This window comes from Lynx rufus, unplaced genomic scaffold (assembly GCF_022079265.1).
Source record: "Lynx rufus isolate CCGP_SWC_20201006 ecotype Redwood Valley unplaced genomic scaffold, mLynRuf1.p SCAF_17, whole genome shotgun sequence".
Lineage (NCBI taxonomy): Eukaryota > Metazoa > Chordata > Mammalia > Carnivora > Felidae > Lynx > Lynx rufus.
In genome coordinates this window covers 33,603,646-33,620,866 of record NW_025814831.1, presented here as the reverse complement: position 1 = coordinate 33,620,866, position 17,221 = coordinate 33,603,646, and the positions used below count along the sequence as shown (strand labels likewise).

General features: G+C 44.1%; 1 protein-coding gene across 4 annotated transcripts in view; it reads right to left on the bottom strand.

The window, feature by feature from the left end:
* Positions 1-608: 608 nt before the first annotated feature.
* Positions 609-17,221, bottom strand: part of DCAF5 (DDB1 and CUL4 associated factor 5) — a 104,687-nt gene continuing 88,074 nt past the window's right edge. For all 4 annotated transcript variants that reach the window (XM_047079444.1, XM_047079443.1, XM_047079445.1 and 1 more), the window contains exons 8-9: positions 10,827-10,954; positions 609-4,025 (exon numbers count right to left, since the gene is read on the bottom strand). In XM_047079444.1, coding sequence (XP_046935400.1) covers positions 2,256-4,025; positions 10,827-10,954 — 1,898 coding nt within the window. In that variant the 3' untranslated portion in view covers positions 609-2,255. The remainder of the gene's footprint in view (positions 4,026-10,826; positions 10,955-17,221) is intronic.

Genomic DNA, 17,221 nt, shown 5'->3' with positions numbered 1-17,221 from the left:
GGGTGCTGGGAAGAGTCTCTCCCAAGGATAGGAGACATCCTTACTAAAAACGATCTTTCTTGAACACTAAAACTGAACCAGAATGAACTTTGACTTCTCTTTGGAGAACTCAAATGAAATTAAGGCTTTTTACATGAAAGACCAAGTTCTGCATTTGGAAACAATAACCACCAAGTGGCTGTTTCCCAAGGGAACTTAACTTCTTTTCCTCTAGGAACAGTGGATTGTCCTAAGAGAAATCAGAAGAGGCTACCTACTTGATTAGGTAAAACAAAAAGATTAGGGAGGCTGACTAGGAAGGGGAAGAGAAACACACACTGAGTGATGATATCTTTTTTTTGTATATAAAGGATTAAAAAATTCCAATTTAATAAATTTTGGAAAAGCAAATGTAAAATGACTTGGGCTTATAAAACCAGAATTTACAATTATCTGTGAATAGTCAAAGACAAATCATAGAACCATTTTCATTACAAATCCAAAGTAATTCTAATAGTTACAGAATCACTTTCCCATTCCCCCCCCCCAACCGCCCCCGTGAGATTACAGTTGTTAAATTGTAAGCATCTCCACTGCTACTCATAGTCCCTCATCTCCTTCTCCTAAGACAGTGTTTTCATACCCAAGTCACATCACACATACCAGGCATGTCTTGCCTTTCACAAAGCTTAGCCAGATGATATCTCCTTTTGGCTGAGATCAACAACCTTCCTTTTATAAATAATCTTTCTTCCCCCAGCGCCTAAATTCATCCAAGTCTTCATCCTCCACATGGTCCCAGTCCCAGTAGGACGGGCCCTCCTCTAAAAGGAACACTGTATCAGTCACACATTCGGTCCTCTCTATGCCAATGCTGGCCGCGCCCCAAGTGGTCTAGCACATTTGCACCCAAGAAAAGTTACAGTGTGCCTCTTTCCCTCTCTTCCTCATTTCTTGCCACAGTTCTGCTTTTTCATGACATCTGTGCTGACGAGATATCTGGTCATCCCTAGGTCTTCCTGCTTTGTGCAACTATGACTAAGTGACTGTAAGGATGGACCACTGTGATGCTGAAAATCTCTTGGTCTTTCCCCCTCTCGGTGAAATGCAGTCTCTGCCAGGAGCCTTAAACCAGAGACTCTTCTCTGCCTCCTAATACACCAACTCAACAGGAATCGGTTATTTAGAGATGCTTACTGCTCTGCAGGATCAAGTCAGAACACCACAGCCTCTGCTAGTTGCAAGCCCGGGGGAAGATGCCAGTTTCCTTCAATTCTGACCAAGCATTTTGGGTTGAATTAAAAGAACATGGCACCACACTCTGCTCTTCACTACACTTCTTCATTAACATACCTATGACATCTGCTTAAATCGTCTGAGCACCAAGCTCTTCAGAGCTGCCTTTTCCCCCTCCCTTCATCACAGAGGGCCAAGGAAGTGCCCGCTGGCCTCAAGAGCTCCTCTTAGGAAGTAGTACCTAACTGGTTAAAGCAGTCCCCCATAACTAGTTCTAGTTCATGGCCTCCATACAGAGTGTGGCCCAGCACTGCTCAATTTGCCATGGGTGAAGTTGACCAGGAATCTACGTTCTCTGGAATCTGATCTCAAGTGCTAACCTCCCATTAGCATTAAAAACACTTCACTTTTAGTGTGTCCACATTAAATGCTCAACGAAGAAGTGCTACTGAGAGAAAACATGGAAGGAAAGTTTCCTTCAGAAAGGAACCATGTGTTCCTTCCATCATGGAAGGCTTGTTTCCATTCTCCCCTTCATTTTTTCAGCATAAATCCACAACTCATTGGCAGGACAGTCGGATTCAGCAGGCACTCACCATTAAGACCAGAACACTGACAGCATGTAAACAAGGTGAGATGGCAAAAGATACAGATCCATTGATCCTTCCCGATGGAGAACCAAAAGAAAAGCCTCGGAGACAATGAGCTCACACGTGCCGGTGAACACACACAAGAACAAGTCAAATGTCTCAACAAGGATTTACTTTAACAAAACGCACAGGTACGCGATGCTCAAGTCTTACTAGAAAGGAGTCACTTGGATTTCCCCCCCACCTCTCCTTACACAGCACAAGCCAGTGACCAGCTAAACATTCAGACCCATTATTGAATAGAAGGGAGCAGCATCAGACACAAAATCTCAGGCCCTGGTTTTATGTGCCTTTAATACTTTTTTTCCTTTTCTCTGCGTTCACTAAACAGGATTAAAAATTTTCTTTGTAAAGCTACTTTTCATAGCTTTTTGTTTCCCTTTGTATTTATCATGTTTTTAATTTCTTCTCTGAGGAGGAATTCTCTGAATCTGTATCTTCCAATTCGATTCGGTGCCTTTTGAGGCCACTGTGGCCGTGAACAGCCCTACTGCTGTCTGTGTCTGGGGGGTCAGTGGGGTCCTCTCTCGTTCCAGCACTGGGGGTCTCACAGGCCATTTCAGACCCACAACAATCTTTGTGTAGGAGCGTCCCTGTCAGGGACAAGTTATCATGGTCAGTGTCCGAATGTCCTGGGGAAGAGCAGGCCACTGCCTCCAGCTCCCCGAAGTTCTGCCCATTGTTGTGGGGATGAGGGGGGCGGGGGTGTAAGCGTCCATTGTTGTGGTTGGCACAGATGGTTTCGGGGCTCCGCTCCTCACTGTCATCAGACTGGGTCCTGGGACAGCTGCCAGACCCACTGCTGAGAGTGGAGCCAGATGCCTTGGGGACAGGAGGAGAGGGCGGCTCCTCAGCCCGGCTGCTTAGGGCCTTGCTCAGGGCCTTTCCATTGAGCTTCTTGGTTTCGAAAGAATGTTCTACAGAGCTACCATTGTTAGTGTCCTGTGAGGTATCTTCTGGCGCCTCTGCCCAAGGGTGGCTGCTGTGCTCATGGCCTGGGCCATTGCTGGGATTTCTAGCAGAAGTCCCTTCTTTAAAAGCATCCTTGCTGCGACCTTCAGGGGGCAGGTCCTGGTTCCTCTGGGCTATGGTCATGCTTAGACAGGCTTCCTTACTGGAAGAAGGGGCTGGGTTATCCTTGTGGCTGGTTCCGGCTCTCCCTTCGTCGGCCTCCCCAGCCACGAGGGAGCTCTCTCCATCTTTGTTATTTGAGTAGGAGATATAGGAGTAGCGGAGCCACTTGTAAGCCTTATAAATTTTTCGTTCAACCGACTCTATGTCGGAGGTTGGCGATGCTCGACTCGGCTGAATCTCCAGGGTGGAAGTGCCCCGCTCAGGGGAGGACGTCGGGGAGGAGGAGAGGTCATCCACTTTGATCTGGGGGTAATCGTAGTTGTCTTCTCCAATGTAGGTGTTGGCGGGCTTGCTCGCAGGGGTGGGCCTCTCTTCCCGGGGTGTCTTCTGTCGGCGCCGCATGGCGTTCCGCTGCCGCGTGGAGGTTCGGCGCTCGTTCAGCTCCTCCTGGTCCTCAGAGCTGCTGGAGCTGCTGGAGCTGCTGGACTCGTCTTCAGGGCTGGGAGACCGCGGCCGGGGGAAGAGATCTGTGTCCAGCTCAACCTCGCAGGCGTTCTCCTCGGAGTCGGACTCGTTGGAGAGGGCCAGGAGGCGTTTGTCCTGGTAGCGCCGCAGGGCAGACAGGCGCTGCTGGCGAGAGGCTGCGTCCTCGCACGTGGGCGGCGGTGGAGGCGACGCCACCGCGTTGGTGGTGGTGACCCGCAGGGGCCCCAGATGGAAGGCGCTGTCGGCATTCTCGTCCACCGTGGGTGGAGGGGAACGGGGCAGCGAGGCTGAGGACTCTGAGTCAGTGTAGCCTGAGCGTTCACTGACCCCAGCGTGCAGCTGGAGTATAGTGCTCTCACTGAGGTCGCTGTCAGAGTCAGAGCTCCAGCCCTCGATCTCTCGGCGCACCAACGAGTCAAAGAAGGCCATCATCCGGGGGTCTTCCTGCACGGACTGGTTGGCATAGTCGTGTGACAGGCCACTCCCACTGTTCAGCACAAGGCTGATGTATTCTTCGTGGGTATAGAGGCAGCGGGAATCATCCTCAATCCGTCCGTCTAGGTCTCCTGTACATCCTGGCTGCTTGTATGGGCTCCAGATCTGCACAGAAGGCAAAAACAAAACCAAGGAGGCCTGATTGGGAGGTACTCTAAAGCTGGTAGTGATAAAGAACACTAAGGCAGAGTTTCTCCGGACCCTCCCCTGCCATTTAGCCAGGATTTGCTAACCAGTTTTAAAAATTTATTCTTTACCAGACCGGATTATGTGGGCCACACATGAAAACCCAGGCTTCTAGAGTCAGATGTTGGAAAAAGCATTGTCTAGGACACGGCATCAGCCTAGTGTCGGGAAAGCGAAGTCCCGTCTCTAGGCGCAGCACAGTGACACGCCATCTCCCCTACAGCGCCCCCTCTCCTTTAGCTTCCTGTGTTAGTAGCTTGGAAATTACAACAACCCCCTTCATAATCTTGAAGGGCAGGGGAAGACTTGAAGATTAGCCAACGTGCTCAAAACTCTCAGAAGACTGAAGCTGTGCATAGGGAGGTGCCACTTTTCCAAAGTGGAAACAGACCCAGCAGTCAGTCCTCCGTGGTAGTTAGTATTTCAGCCTATAACTCCACTTCTCCCCAACTGCAACATTTCTATTTTTAACTAATGGGAATTGCTTGTGGAGCTTGATAAGAATAGCCAACTGCCTACACTGCAGTTCCCTCTTGGACATGCAGGCATCAGTTACCCAGGAAACTGGGTTCTCTTAACCAGGTTGCTGCTGGCCTGCTCCCCAACTCTTCTGTTAGCTACAGGAATGGGCAGGACATACACCCCAAGACCGGAGCCCCACCCTTCAACAGCCTCCACTCTATCACCAGAGATACAGGCTGACAACCAGAGGATCTAGGCAGAGCTAGGTAGGACTCAAACTCAGGTGTGCCTGACTGCAAAGGCCCAACTTTACAAGTGGAATAAGTTATGCAAAAATCCAGTTCAAGGTAATTAAGCTGTCACTGCAAATGAGAATGCTTAGCTTCACCTGACTGCCAGACTGGTCCATGGAGCAGCTCACAGAAGCTCAGTTACATCAGCCGGTAGCCATGGCAACTCAGATGAAATTCCAGGAGATTTTCTTGCCTGACAGGCTGGTGTCTATCTTTAGGCACCCAACCCAGAAAACAGGGCTCTTCATTCTCTAACCTGGATTAAGACAATGCCTTTGCTTCCCCAAAGCTATCCAAGGACAAATTCACCTCCTTATGAGCACTTTCCTAAGGCCCAACCCTTCCCATGATTAACTTGTAACTTCTGGGAGGCAGAATCTCTTTGGAGGATCCCCAGTTCAAAAGGGGCTAGAAAAACCTAAATTAGCTCTTTTCACCAATTCTTACTTTAGATTTATTCTTCTTTTGACTTTGTTCCCTGCCCACAACTCCTCAAGCGTTCTCCCATCTCTGTCTTCATTATGTGACCCAGGGGAGGTTTAAGTAGTGGTTCTCACACCCCAAAGTGCGCAAGAATCACCTGAAGAGTCATAACAGTGTTGACTCCTGAGTCCCACCCTTAGAGATTCTGATTCACTACATCACCACTGGGTACCAGGGCTCTGCATTTTTAACAAGGGGAGACCAACATTTAAGAAACACTAGTATACGGTTAGAAAACAGTGGAGGGGCACATGTGTGGCTCAGTCTGTTAAGCATCTGACTCTTGATTTCGGCTCAGGTCATGATCTCATGGTTCATGAGTTTGAGCTCTACATCGGGCTCTGTTGCTGACAGGGCAGAGCCTACTTGGGATTCTCTCTCCCCCTCTCTCTCTGCGCCACCCCCACTCTCTCTCTCAAAAATAAATATAGAAAAAAAATTTATTTTTGAGAGAGCACAAATGGGGGGGGCAGAGAGAGGGGGACAGAGGATGCAAAGCAGGCTCCATGCTGACAGCAGCGAGCCTGATGTGGGGCTCAAACTCACAAACCGTGAGATCATGACTTGAGCTGAAGTCAGACGCTCACCTGACTGAGCCATGCAGGCACCCCCCAAAAAAAACTTAAAAAAAAAAAAAAAAGTTAAGTAGCAGAAAATAAAGGATTTTTCTGAGATTCTCAAATTCTTTGTGAGACCCAAAGTTTGGGAAACATTCAGATATGGCCTTCAACAACAGGCTCAAGCTACGAATGACTATCTCTGCAAACAAATGTCCAAGGGAAAAGTTTGGTGGCTTAGGAAGGAAACTGGAGGGATTCCAAAGGCAAAGTCCTTAGGACTTTTTGGGGCCTCATTCTATATTCTGGGCCAGATCTCTTACTTTCTCAGTTTAAAATGGTAAAATGTTACTAACCATGTTATCTAATATAAAGATGAATCTATATGTGCATCACAGAAACACAGAATTTGTTAACAGAAGTACAAAATATTGAAGGTGGGATGCTGGTCCAACTATCCAACAAACCAGTTTCTGGGTTCTTTCTGATCTATTACCCAGCCTCCTATTTCTTCCTTCAGGAATGAAAATCATTAACACTGAAAGTCAGCTTTTTATTTGGGCTCTGGAATGTATTAAGCTGAGGTAGACTTTCATTCCTGAAGCTTAGAGTAATGGAACAAACCACTGGATCAGGAGACAGGAGACTTGAGTGTGGGTTCCCACTCAATTCCTAGTTAGCTGGTTGACCTTGGATAAAGCTCAACCCCCTGATCTAAACAGTGAATTAGATGGGTCTTATCCAATCCTAGGATTCAGAGCAAAACAAAACCATCATGCCAGACAGCCAGTTTTCAGTCCTCAAGGGACTTGTAGCACAGAGCTGCTGGGGCCGACAGAAGGGGTAGGAACCCCAGCTCTGTGGCCTCACATAGCCCTGGGCAAATGACTTCACTCTCGAAAGCCTCTTTTCTCATCTGTAGAAATGAAAATGACGAAATGACATAACCTATACCACAGCACAACAAAACATAGTGCTTTCTCTTTCACTTGGCAGCTGAACACCTTAACTAGAAACTCTCAGACCCATCCTCAGAGAGACTTTTGAACATCAGAAGGACTGACCGTTGCTATTGTCTTAGCCCTCATCCTTAAAATGTCAGTTTCAAATATTTGTGAAAGTGGTTATTTCTTTCCACTGAAACAACTCAGAAGTAAAGCAACAAAAACACAACTTCCTTTAAAAATTTTTTTTTAATTTTTATTTTTGAGAGCGAGAGAGAGACAGAGCATGAGCAGGGGAGGGGCAGAGACAGAGAGGGAGACACAGAATCTGAAGCAGGCTCCAGGCTCTGAGCTGTCAACACAGAGCTCGATGTGGGGCTCGAACTCAAGGACCACAAGATCATGACCTGAGCTGAGGTCGGATGCTTAACCGACTGAGCCACCCAGGTGCCCCCAAAACACAACTTCCTGTTGCTAACATGTTAAATGTGGCTAGATATGCCTCCTCTAGGGGCAAGGTTCATGAGAAAAGGAGGGATGAGCAGTTTCCTTTCCAAGCCCAGTGAAAAGTTTAGTTCAAGAGACTGCTGAGGGTAGGGCCCTGCAGTGGCTCAGTCCATTAAGCATCTGAGTCTTGATTTCGGCTCAGGTCATGATCACACAGTTCATGAATTCAAGCCCCACATCAGGTTCTGTGCTGACAGTGTGGAGCCTGCTTGGGATTCTTTCTCCCCCTCTCTCTCTGCCCTTCCCCTCCTCATTCTTTCTCCCTCAAAATAAATAAACATTAAAAAAAAAAAAAGGCTGCTGAGGAAAAAGATGCAGTTCAATTCTTAAACATCATCAAAATGGAAAGCAATTAAGTAGCAAGTGTTCTGATCTACATAAGTGACCATGACAAGCTTGATGTAGCAGCTCTAAGCCTTCTTCTCTTTGTGATACTGTACTAAATTAAGAAATTTGTCAGGGGTGCCCGGTGCCCGGGTGGCTCAGTCAGTTAAGCGTCAGACTTCGGCTCAGATCAGGATCTCATGGTTCGTTGGTTCAAGCCCCATGTTAGGCTCTGTGCCGATAGCTCAGAGCCTGGAGCTTGCTTCGGATTCTGTGTCTCCCTCTCTTTTTGCCTCTCTCCTGCTCATGCTTGGTCTCTCTCTCTCTCAAAAACAAATAATAAACATTAAAAAAATTAAAAAAAAAAAAAGAAATTTGTCCATCTACCAAGAAAATCTATACAGACAGAGACCTAAAATTGCTACTCAAGGGTTCTCCACACTCTCTAATCTGGCTTCCAAGACCTTCTGGGCCCATCTCTTGCTAGCCTTCCTGCCTTATATCTTAGATCTGTCTTCTTGTGCACTTCATTTTGGCCAAACATGATCATTTTCTGAACAGGTCCTACACTTCACTGTTTCTGAGTATTATTTCTTAGTATAATGCTTGGAACACTGTAGGTGATCAATAAATATTTACTGATTCAATGAAATAATTAACTACCCATTCCCTCTACTTAGAATGTTCCTGGTATCTTATTCTTCTTCCTTTTACAGTCTTTATTCTTCAAAATCTAGTTCAAATATTGCCTGCCTGAGGTTACCACAGACGGGAAAACTCTCTTTCCCCCACAGCATTTTGTTTATATCTCTTATGTAGATATTGCATTTTTTCATTATCTTTATTTCTTGTCTCTCCTACTGGGTCATCAATTCCTGGGGGACCTGTGTTACCCTTTTTTTTCCTTTATGTTCCCCATAGGCCCTAGCACAAATGACATACACAGGTATATCATAAATGTCACAAGTATCATAACTGAATAAATGAATACTGGTCTTTGAGGGAAAAAAATGTCAGCATTTGTCCTATCTTGCCCCTCTGTGTTTAAATACAAAACAAACCCCCTCGTTTGCTCAGTGTGGACATTCAGGGAGTTAGAAAACTGTTATGGGTGAGAAGAGGTTGGCCCTGACAGCAGGGATTCTACTCTGAGTTAAAAAGGCAGCAGTAAAGGACAAGGGAGAAGGTGAAGTGGAGAGAAAAAAGAGCTCAGACTGGGCTAAAACATTATGCTCTTGGGGCCATTGGTCCTCTCAGAAATAGCAAGCAGGAAAGTGACACTTATTAAAATAGTCAGAAATTGTCAGGCACAGGTAATTCACAAGGCACTCCTGGATGGCAAGTCACTGTTAGCATCCTTACTTGACAGATGGGAAACAGACTCAAATAACTGTTCAAGGGCACCAGTTGTGTTGACTTAAGGTTTCAAATGGCTAATCAGGCCTCTTGGTAGGGCAGCATTCAGACCCCATGGGAACTTGGAAGCAGTGAGTTCCATAGTTAAGTCTGGATAACCTCCCAGAGAAAACATTTTCTTCTCTTTCTCCTCTGAGAACTTGGCTAGTTTCCAAACATGACCTTTAGGGTAAGGCCTCCAGTTGACTAAACAATAAATGGGGAGACTAAGTACAGAAGCATCCCAGAGTACATAGCCAAACAGGAATCTCTCTTCTAAAGGAGATGTCCAAGCTGGGCTCTGAGAAAGAGAATGACGTCACCAGGCCGAGAGAGGACATGCTACTGTGCCAACCCATTAGTCATCGGCCAAAGGAGAAGAGAAAGCAATTCAAGGGACAGAGCCAACTCCACAACTGCTCAGTGAAGGACTCTTAAGATGACCACCTCTAGCAGGGGCCTCTGGCTGCCTGCTGCCTTCCACCAGCATGGGAGTGTGACAGGACATTGGGAAGAACAAGAAACAGGGCTCTATCCTAACTACCGCTAATCAGCTGTGTAATTAACCCCAGATGGGTAGTTTATCATTTAATTCTCATCATCTATAAAAAGAAAAAGTCCATAAAAATGATCCAGAAGTCCTGCTCCAGGTCTGTGGAAAAATATGTGCAATCATGAAAGTCAGTCCTGATCCATAGGACCAACAAAACTTAAATAAAGGAAGTTGGATTAAGGATAAATAAAAATACGACCCATACTCCAACATTACATTTCTGACAACTTCCCTTGCTCAGATATAACTTGAATAGTTAAAGAAAAAGAAAAAGAAAAGGAAAGGGAAAAAGAGAGGGAGGGAGGGAGGAAAAAAGGAAGGAAGGAGGAAAGAAGAGAAGAAAATGAAAACTGGTTTTCAATGTCATTTTAGGATAAAATATGAGGAGTTTTATCTTTTGGGGGGATTATCATCCATCCTTACTTAAAAATCAAGTTATCAATGAGCCCTGAAGAATTTATCATTTGCCCCAAACCTTCATTTTCTCCGATGTGGAAAAGGGTTACTAACTACTGGAATGTGAGTGGTGTCCTTCTGTGGACACAGGCCAGGCTTGGTCTCTTGGTTGCAGGTTCCAAATACATTCCTTGGCTGGGTTCAGTTCATTGAGTCGATGTGCAACTAATGCAAGTGTTTAGCTTCAATCACAACCACATGCAGTGGTTTTTGATATGTTCTGAGACAATTTAGCTATGCTTCTGGCAGTCAGTTAGTTATGTCTGTGCCATATTAGCATAGCAATTAATGCAAAGTGCACCCGAGTAACTGAGGGGACGGTGGCTTCCAGATGAGGTTTGGAAAACAGAACTCATCAGACTCCAGATCAAAAGCTATCGGCAATGTAGTGGCATATAAATGGCATCTAGTTTCAAAGCCTGGTGACTATTTTTAAAAGAGGTCCTGAAAGGAGGGTTTTAAACCACTCTTTTTAATATCAATTTTTCAGTATTTTGTAGCATGTGAAAATAATCGAGAGGTTTTTAAAAGTAATCTGTGTCCAACGTGGGGCTTGAACTCACAACCCCAAGATCAAAAGTCGTATGCTCTACTGACTGAGCCAGCCAAGTGCCCCAAAATAATTGAGAATTTTGATAGACCTTTAGTATGTTTAGATATGAGGTCCTATATATATTGTTCTAGTTTCTTCCCATTATGAATTATAAAAATTTGTTTAAAACAGTTAGAAGGGAAAGATGCCTCACCTTGATAATCTTTTCTACGCCAGAAGAGCAGATCATGTAGGTATGAGGGTTAAATCGGACCTGGTTAACAATAGACCGATGCCCTTTCAGCACCATGAAGGCTCCGTTGACCACCCTACCAATGCCACCTGGGAAGACAGAAGGAAACAAAAATCAAATGATGAAATGGAGCAAAGTAAAGAGGTTCCAGTAATGGCAGACAAACAGTTCTGAACTGGAGCCAAGATTTTTTATTAACTATGCCACCAGAAGAATGCTTAATCTTACAGATAAAGTTGCTATGGAAAGAGGGAAGATGAAATATTCTCTCAGCATATGTGCTCTTACCAAGAGCCTTTATTTAGCCTGTAAGCATTGCCCACGCCCACCCCCTGCAATTCCATTGTCAATGAAGCCACAGGCACTTAAAACATTTCTCAAGTTTTTGATCCCCAAGATAGAACCCAAGTGTTACCTTAGAAAAGGCCAGTCATGAGCAAAATGAGACTGAACTACTTGGGAACAGTTAGGCAGCTGAGCCAGGGACATGCAGAACCAGAAGCATATAATTACTTAAATGCACAGAAAAATCTCTCATCTACTTGCCCTCAATTTCTATGATGAAGGTAGCAAACAAAACAAACATATGAAAACCACGGGGAAAATAATGGAAAAAATCTTTTTATTACCCTGATAATGGGGAGAGTTAGGGATAAAGAAAGGAGATCTGGGCCACTTCCATAATAGGAAGGGCCCAGGTACTAAGAATGTGAATTAGAGTAAGGGCCTTAAAACCGTCACATATGGATTAAAATCAAGAGGCCACTAATAGAAAGCTGTATTTTAAGGACCGTCCTGTAGGCTTTCTTCTTCAGTGACTGAGAAAAGCACCAGAGGCCTGGAACATATAACACAGATGAAGATGTCATCATTTATACACTTGAAATAATCTCAAAGGTTCAACTTCACTGGTAAGGGCATCACACACAACATACACATCCATGTTCTGAACAAGGTCACTTCTGAGCAACCATCAACAGCTTAGTACACATAAGCCAACCTGTGTCCCCAGCCAACTGGCAAAATGTGATGCGTTCAGACACAAACAAATAAGTATCTGTTTATCTAAGCAATGAATACCATCGTAGCCCCTACCAGGAGCTTGGCACCACTAGGGCACAAAGTATCAATCAGTAGGCAGTCTTGGCTTCACATACTTCCACCCCACTCCCAACTCCACCTTGTTTAAACATTCATTCCAGACATTTCTCATCTCAGTGTCCTAGAGGGACAATGACTAGGAACAATATCCCTTCTCCAGACATAATCTGGTTCTGGAGAAGGTGTCTTCTTCTGCTTTTGGCCTCCTGACACAATTCCTCTTGTGACTCATGGAAGATATCCCTCTTTATTGCCATGTACATATATATCTTTTTTATGACAGTGAGAGTTTTCAGACTGCATTGATCTGTTCCTTGGTAGTGCCCACTTAACTAGCACTAGGTGCTTATTCTACTTGGTAAGTGACAAAAACGTCCTTTGCCTAATTTTCCCACCATAGTTGACATTATTAATGTTTGAATTATCCAGGATGTATAATATACTTAAAGTTATCCATATCTCAACCCAACATCATCAAGTTTGCTAATAAACCTTGGAGAGTGACTAGACCATAGAATAAATGTGTTTTCATGGATCAGGAAAGGTTAAGCACTAAAGTAGGCTGCCATGATGGGAATCCCTAGGCAGCCTGAGTGTACTGGGTTCCTAGAGTGGAGTGGGAGGAGGGGAAGGTAACTTGAGCCTAATCAAAATAAAAATAAACTTGAGAAAATTAAGGACAAGAGATCCATGGGAATCTAAACCAGTTGTCTCAACATAGGGATCTTACCACCCCCCAAAGATTTCCCTTGGATTTTTTTTTTTTTTCTTAATATAAGGTTGATTCAAAAAGTAGCATTCCCATTCATGGTTTTCTTCTGAATTCTACCCATACCTGTGCTGGGGTAGTCACTTAGCAAAGAATCTTTGGGTTAAACCTAGTACTGATCTCTTATTTAATCCTACTGCCTCCAAGAAAAGTAATTTAAGTGACTCAGAGAATGTGAGTGATTTCTTCCTAACCATACAGCTAGTAAATGGCAGAGTCAGGATATGAACCAGAGCCTGTTTGGCTGTAACACCCAATATCCTTTCCACTGTAACAGTGGCCTTTAAGAGATGAAAGGATTTGAATAGGGATGGAGTCTGAAGCTCATAAAATCTTTCTAAATCTTTCTGGCAGTTATCATATGGGTTGGTTTTTTTTTTTTTTATAAGTCATCAACTTAAGAAAGGGGAAGGGGTAGACTCTATCCAATGGCATCCTGAGTACAAGCTCCATAGCATCACCACAAGACATTGCCAACACTGAATAGTTCACGAAAGTAGAACTGGCTCTCTTGCGTACCTAGAACTGGGGGCGCAATGCCTGAACCAAAAAGTACCTGCTTAGTAAGCACTTGTTGAATGGACAGTGTTTCAGGAGAGGGCAATTCTAGAATAAATACCACCAAAGGAGGACAGATAGAGGATCTCTTGTCTTAAAGAATCAACTACCACAGAACTAAATTTTATCAACCAAACTGATCTTAATCTGTTAAAGGTTATTTGGAATACAATTACAGTAACTTTTGGACTTGCAGAATAAGTGAAAGGGTACCCACATCTGTAAATTGAGACCATGGGAAAACTTTCTATTGCTCTTCCATGCTATGTGACCTCATCTGATTTCTCTTCTTGGCAGCAATTTTTTTAAGTTTATTTATTTATTTTGAGAGAAACACATATATCGCAAGTAGGGGAAGGGCAGAGAGAGAGGGAGAAAGAGAATCCCAAGCAGGCTCCACACTCCTGACATGGGGGCTCAAACTCACAAAACTGTAAGATCCTGACCTGAGCTGAAACCAAGAGTCAGATGCTTAACCGACTGAGCCACCCAGGCACGCCAGCAATTTTAATACAGATCTTCTCTCCTTCTTCCCACCCAAACTGATACCTAGGAAATCTGAAAAAGAGGAAATCCATAGAACCAAGAGACTGATGGTAAAAACAGGTACAGGAAGAATTATGGCTGCCATGTGTTTAAGGTATCCAAGGCTGTGTACACAAAATCAGAAGAATGAATGGGTTTCAGGGAGGTTCTCGATAGTCCTCCTGGTTTCCAGGTTTGAATGACTGAATATAGCCGATGGTGTATAGTTAGATACAATGATTTTTAGAGAATAAATTTTTATCAGTCCTGGAGATTTGTATAAATAAGATTTCTTCATTCTGAAATGGCTACGGTCAAGATGCTACTATCAGTAAAAACTTGGGGTCTCCCCTCTCCATTACCTAGCCAGACCATGCCCGTCAATAGCAGGATCAAGTTGGCAGGAGTCAGGCAGGGAATATTTTTTTCTAAGAACTACATAATCTACACACTCTCCCTTCAGGATCATTTCTAAGACTGTGGTGACGGGACTGGTGAGGGTCAACCTCACCCCATGAGCTGAGTCAAGACCTAATCACTAATAATGGATACCAATGAAAAAGCACATACCCGGGAAGAGCCACCTTACTCATTTTTGAGCTGTCATTTGTTTATACACTTCTGTACAAACCAACGATCATTGTGCTGGGCCATCTGCTCTGTCTGGCCCAACCAAACATGTTGGCATCATTTTGTAGGGTTTTTTTTTTTTTTAAGTCAAGGCCAAAGTTGCTATATCTCCATCTTTCCTTTGGTTCAGAAGGGATGCCAGGGAGGTGAAGAAGGCTATAAATAGTCTTTACCTATTTTACTGCAAGAGTTTAGAAAAGAAAAGGAGTGGACCTCTCATAAGATTCCAGTATCAGTAACTGACTATCTTAGCAAGATTCCAAGAAACACAAGGGACTCAGAGAAAATACCTTACTTAGAACCCTGATAAAGACCTTTCTAAAATGCCAAGGCCAAGCGTCCCTCCAGAGAAGACAAGGCGCTAAGTGTACAGGCCCTCATTCCCCCTTCCTTACCTATGCTCCTCTTCCTACAACATTCAGCCAGAGATTTGTCCCCTTAGGACTTTCAAGGGTCAGGACAACATTCCCATTTCTTGCCAACTTCAGTTACTTCTGTTTGTCAATTTTATTTGTTTCAACAAAATCCTCTAAGAATGACTATGCTTTCAACTCAAAAGGTAAAAGCAACCTGATCAAGATTTCTTGATGATTTAGTCTAACAGCAATTTATCAATCACATTGGGAAGAGGTCTTCAGTGGCACTTGGGGCTATAGAACAGGACACTTAAGTATTTTGTAATGAAATAAATCCCAAATCAACCTGGATAAGATACCAGTATTAATTTTCTTGTCAGAGTTTTTGGATTTTTTCCCCCTTCTATTAATTAATGGGTAGGACAAACACTTTTGTGAGAATGGGAAGGAGAAACAATGGGTAACACTGAGATTAGGGAAGGTGAAGTGTGAAAGTGGTAGTGAGGAACCAGGAACAAAGACCAGATGACTGTAAGGGGCTGATGGAAGATAAGAAATTAAGATGGCAGGAGATAAATTTGCATTTCCAAGCAATAGAGTTGACCCCCATGAACACAGTAAATATCTTTGATCTTCCAAGATTTATGCTGACATATCCAACATAGTAATAAGAGGACTGGACAGATAAGGACTCAACAGGGGCTCCTGGGTGGCTCAGTTGGTTAAGCTTCCGACTTCAGCTCAGGTCATGATCTCACGGTTCGTGGGTTTGAGCCCTGTGTCAGGCTCTGTGCTGACAGCAAGAGCCTGGAGCCTGCTTCAGATTCTGTGTTTCCCTCTTTCTCTGCCCCTCCCCCACTTGCACTCTGTCTCTCAAAAATAAATAAAACGTTAAAAAAAAAGGACTTAACAAATGGTTAAATTGAAACTAGTGGAGAATATTGTTTGCTTAAAAAATTTTTTTAGGTTTATTTATTTATTTTGAGAGAGAGCAAAAAAACACAGGCAGAGGAGGGGCAGAGAGGGAGAATCGGTTAAGCATCTGACTTCAGCTCAGGTCATGATCTCACGGTTCGTGAGTTTGAACCCTGCATGGGGCTCTGTGCTGACAGCTCAGAACCTGGATCCTGCTTTGAATCTGGTGTCTCCCCGTCTCTCCGCCCCTCCCTTGTTCACGCTGTCTCTATCTTCTCAAAAATAAATGCTTAAAAATTTTTTTTAAGTTTTAATTAATTAATTAATTAATTTTTTTTTTCAGTAATCTCTATACCCATCATGGGGCTTCAACTCATGATCCAGAGATCAAGAGTTGCATGCTCTTCTGACTGAACCAGCCAGGTTCCCCAGGAAAATATTGTGGGTTTTTTGTTTGTTTTTAGTTTTTTCTTAGGGTCTTTATTTATTTTGAGAGGCAGAGACAGCACAAGTGGGGAGGGGCAAAGAGAGGGGGAAAAAATCCCAAGCAGGCTCTGCACTGGCAGTGAGGCTTGAACTCACAAACTGTGAGATCATGACCTGAGCCGAAATCAAGAGTGGGACCCTCAACCAACTGAGCCACACAGGTGCCCTGAGAATACTGTTAAGAGTGGTATAAAAAAAACCCTCAATATTCAGGTAAAAATGACAGATTACAGTAAATGAAAAGCTTGTAGCATTTCATGTGATAACTTTATCTGGTAGGCTCTAGGTTGGAATATTAAACAAAATCCCGCAGAATGTACTGATGGGGCAAGACGATGAGCAAATACTTAAAGGAGTGGTACTATTTTGGGGGGGCGGGGGAGGAGAGAAGTTGAAAAATCAGGTAAGTGATCATTCAAATGATATCATGGAAATCAAATCTCTGGAATTACCTAGTCCTTTCCTAAGCAAGAAGACTTGGGCTTGGTGATAGTCACCAGAGAATCCAAAGGTTTCATTCAGTCCTCATCCTGCGTATTCGACCTGTCAGCAAGATCCAGCGTAGTTACCTCTCCTTTCTTCACTGCCTTCCTAGGATCACCATCTCTTGGTTTTCCTGCTACTTCATCGGTCATTCCTTGTTGGTTTCCTTTTTGGCTTCTCTCGCTGACTTTTTTTTTTTTTAATGTTTATTTTTTTCACTGTTTATTTTTTTAATGTTTATTATTTATTTTCGAAAAAGAGAGACAGGGAGACAGAGCGTGAGCGGGGAAGGGGCGGGGGAACACAGAATCTGAAGCAGGCTCCAGGCTCTGAGCTGTCAGCACAGGGCTCGAACCCACGAACCATGAGATCAAGACCTGAGCTGAAGTCGGATGCTTAGCTGACTGAGCCACCCAGGCGCCCCATCCTCTCCCTGACTTCTTAACACTTGAATGCCTTAGGGCTCGGCCTTTGCTCTCCTTCTTTTGACTAGGTATGCTCACCTGTTTGGTGATTTCATCCAGTCTTATGGC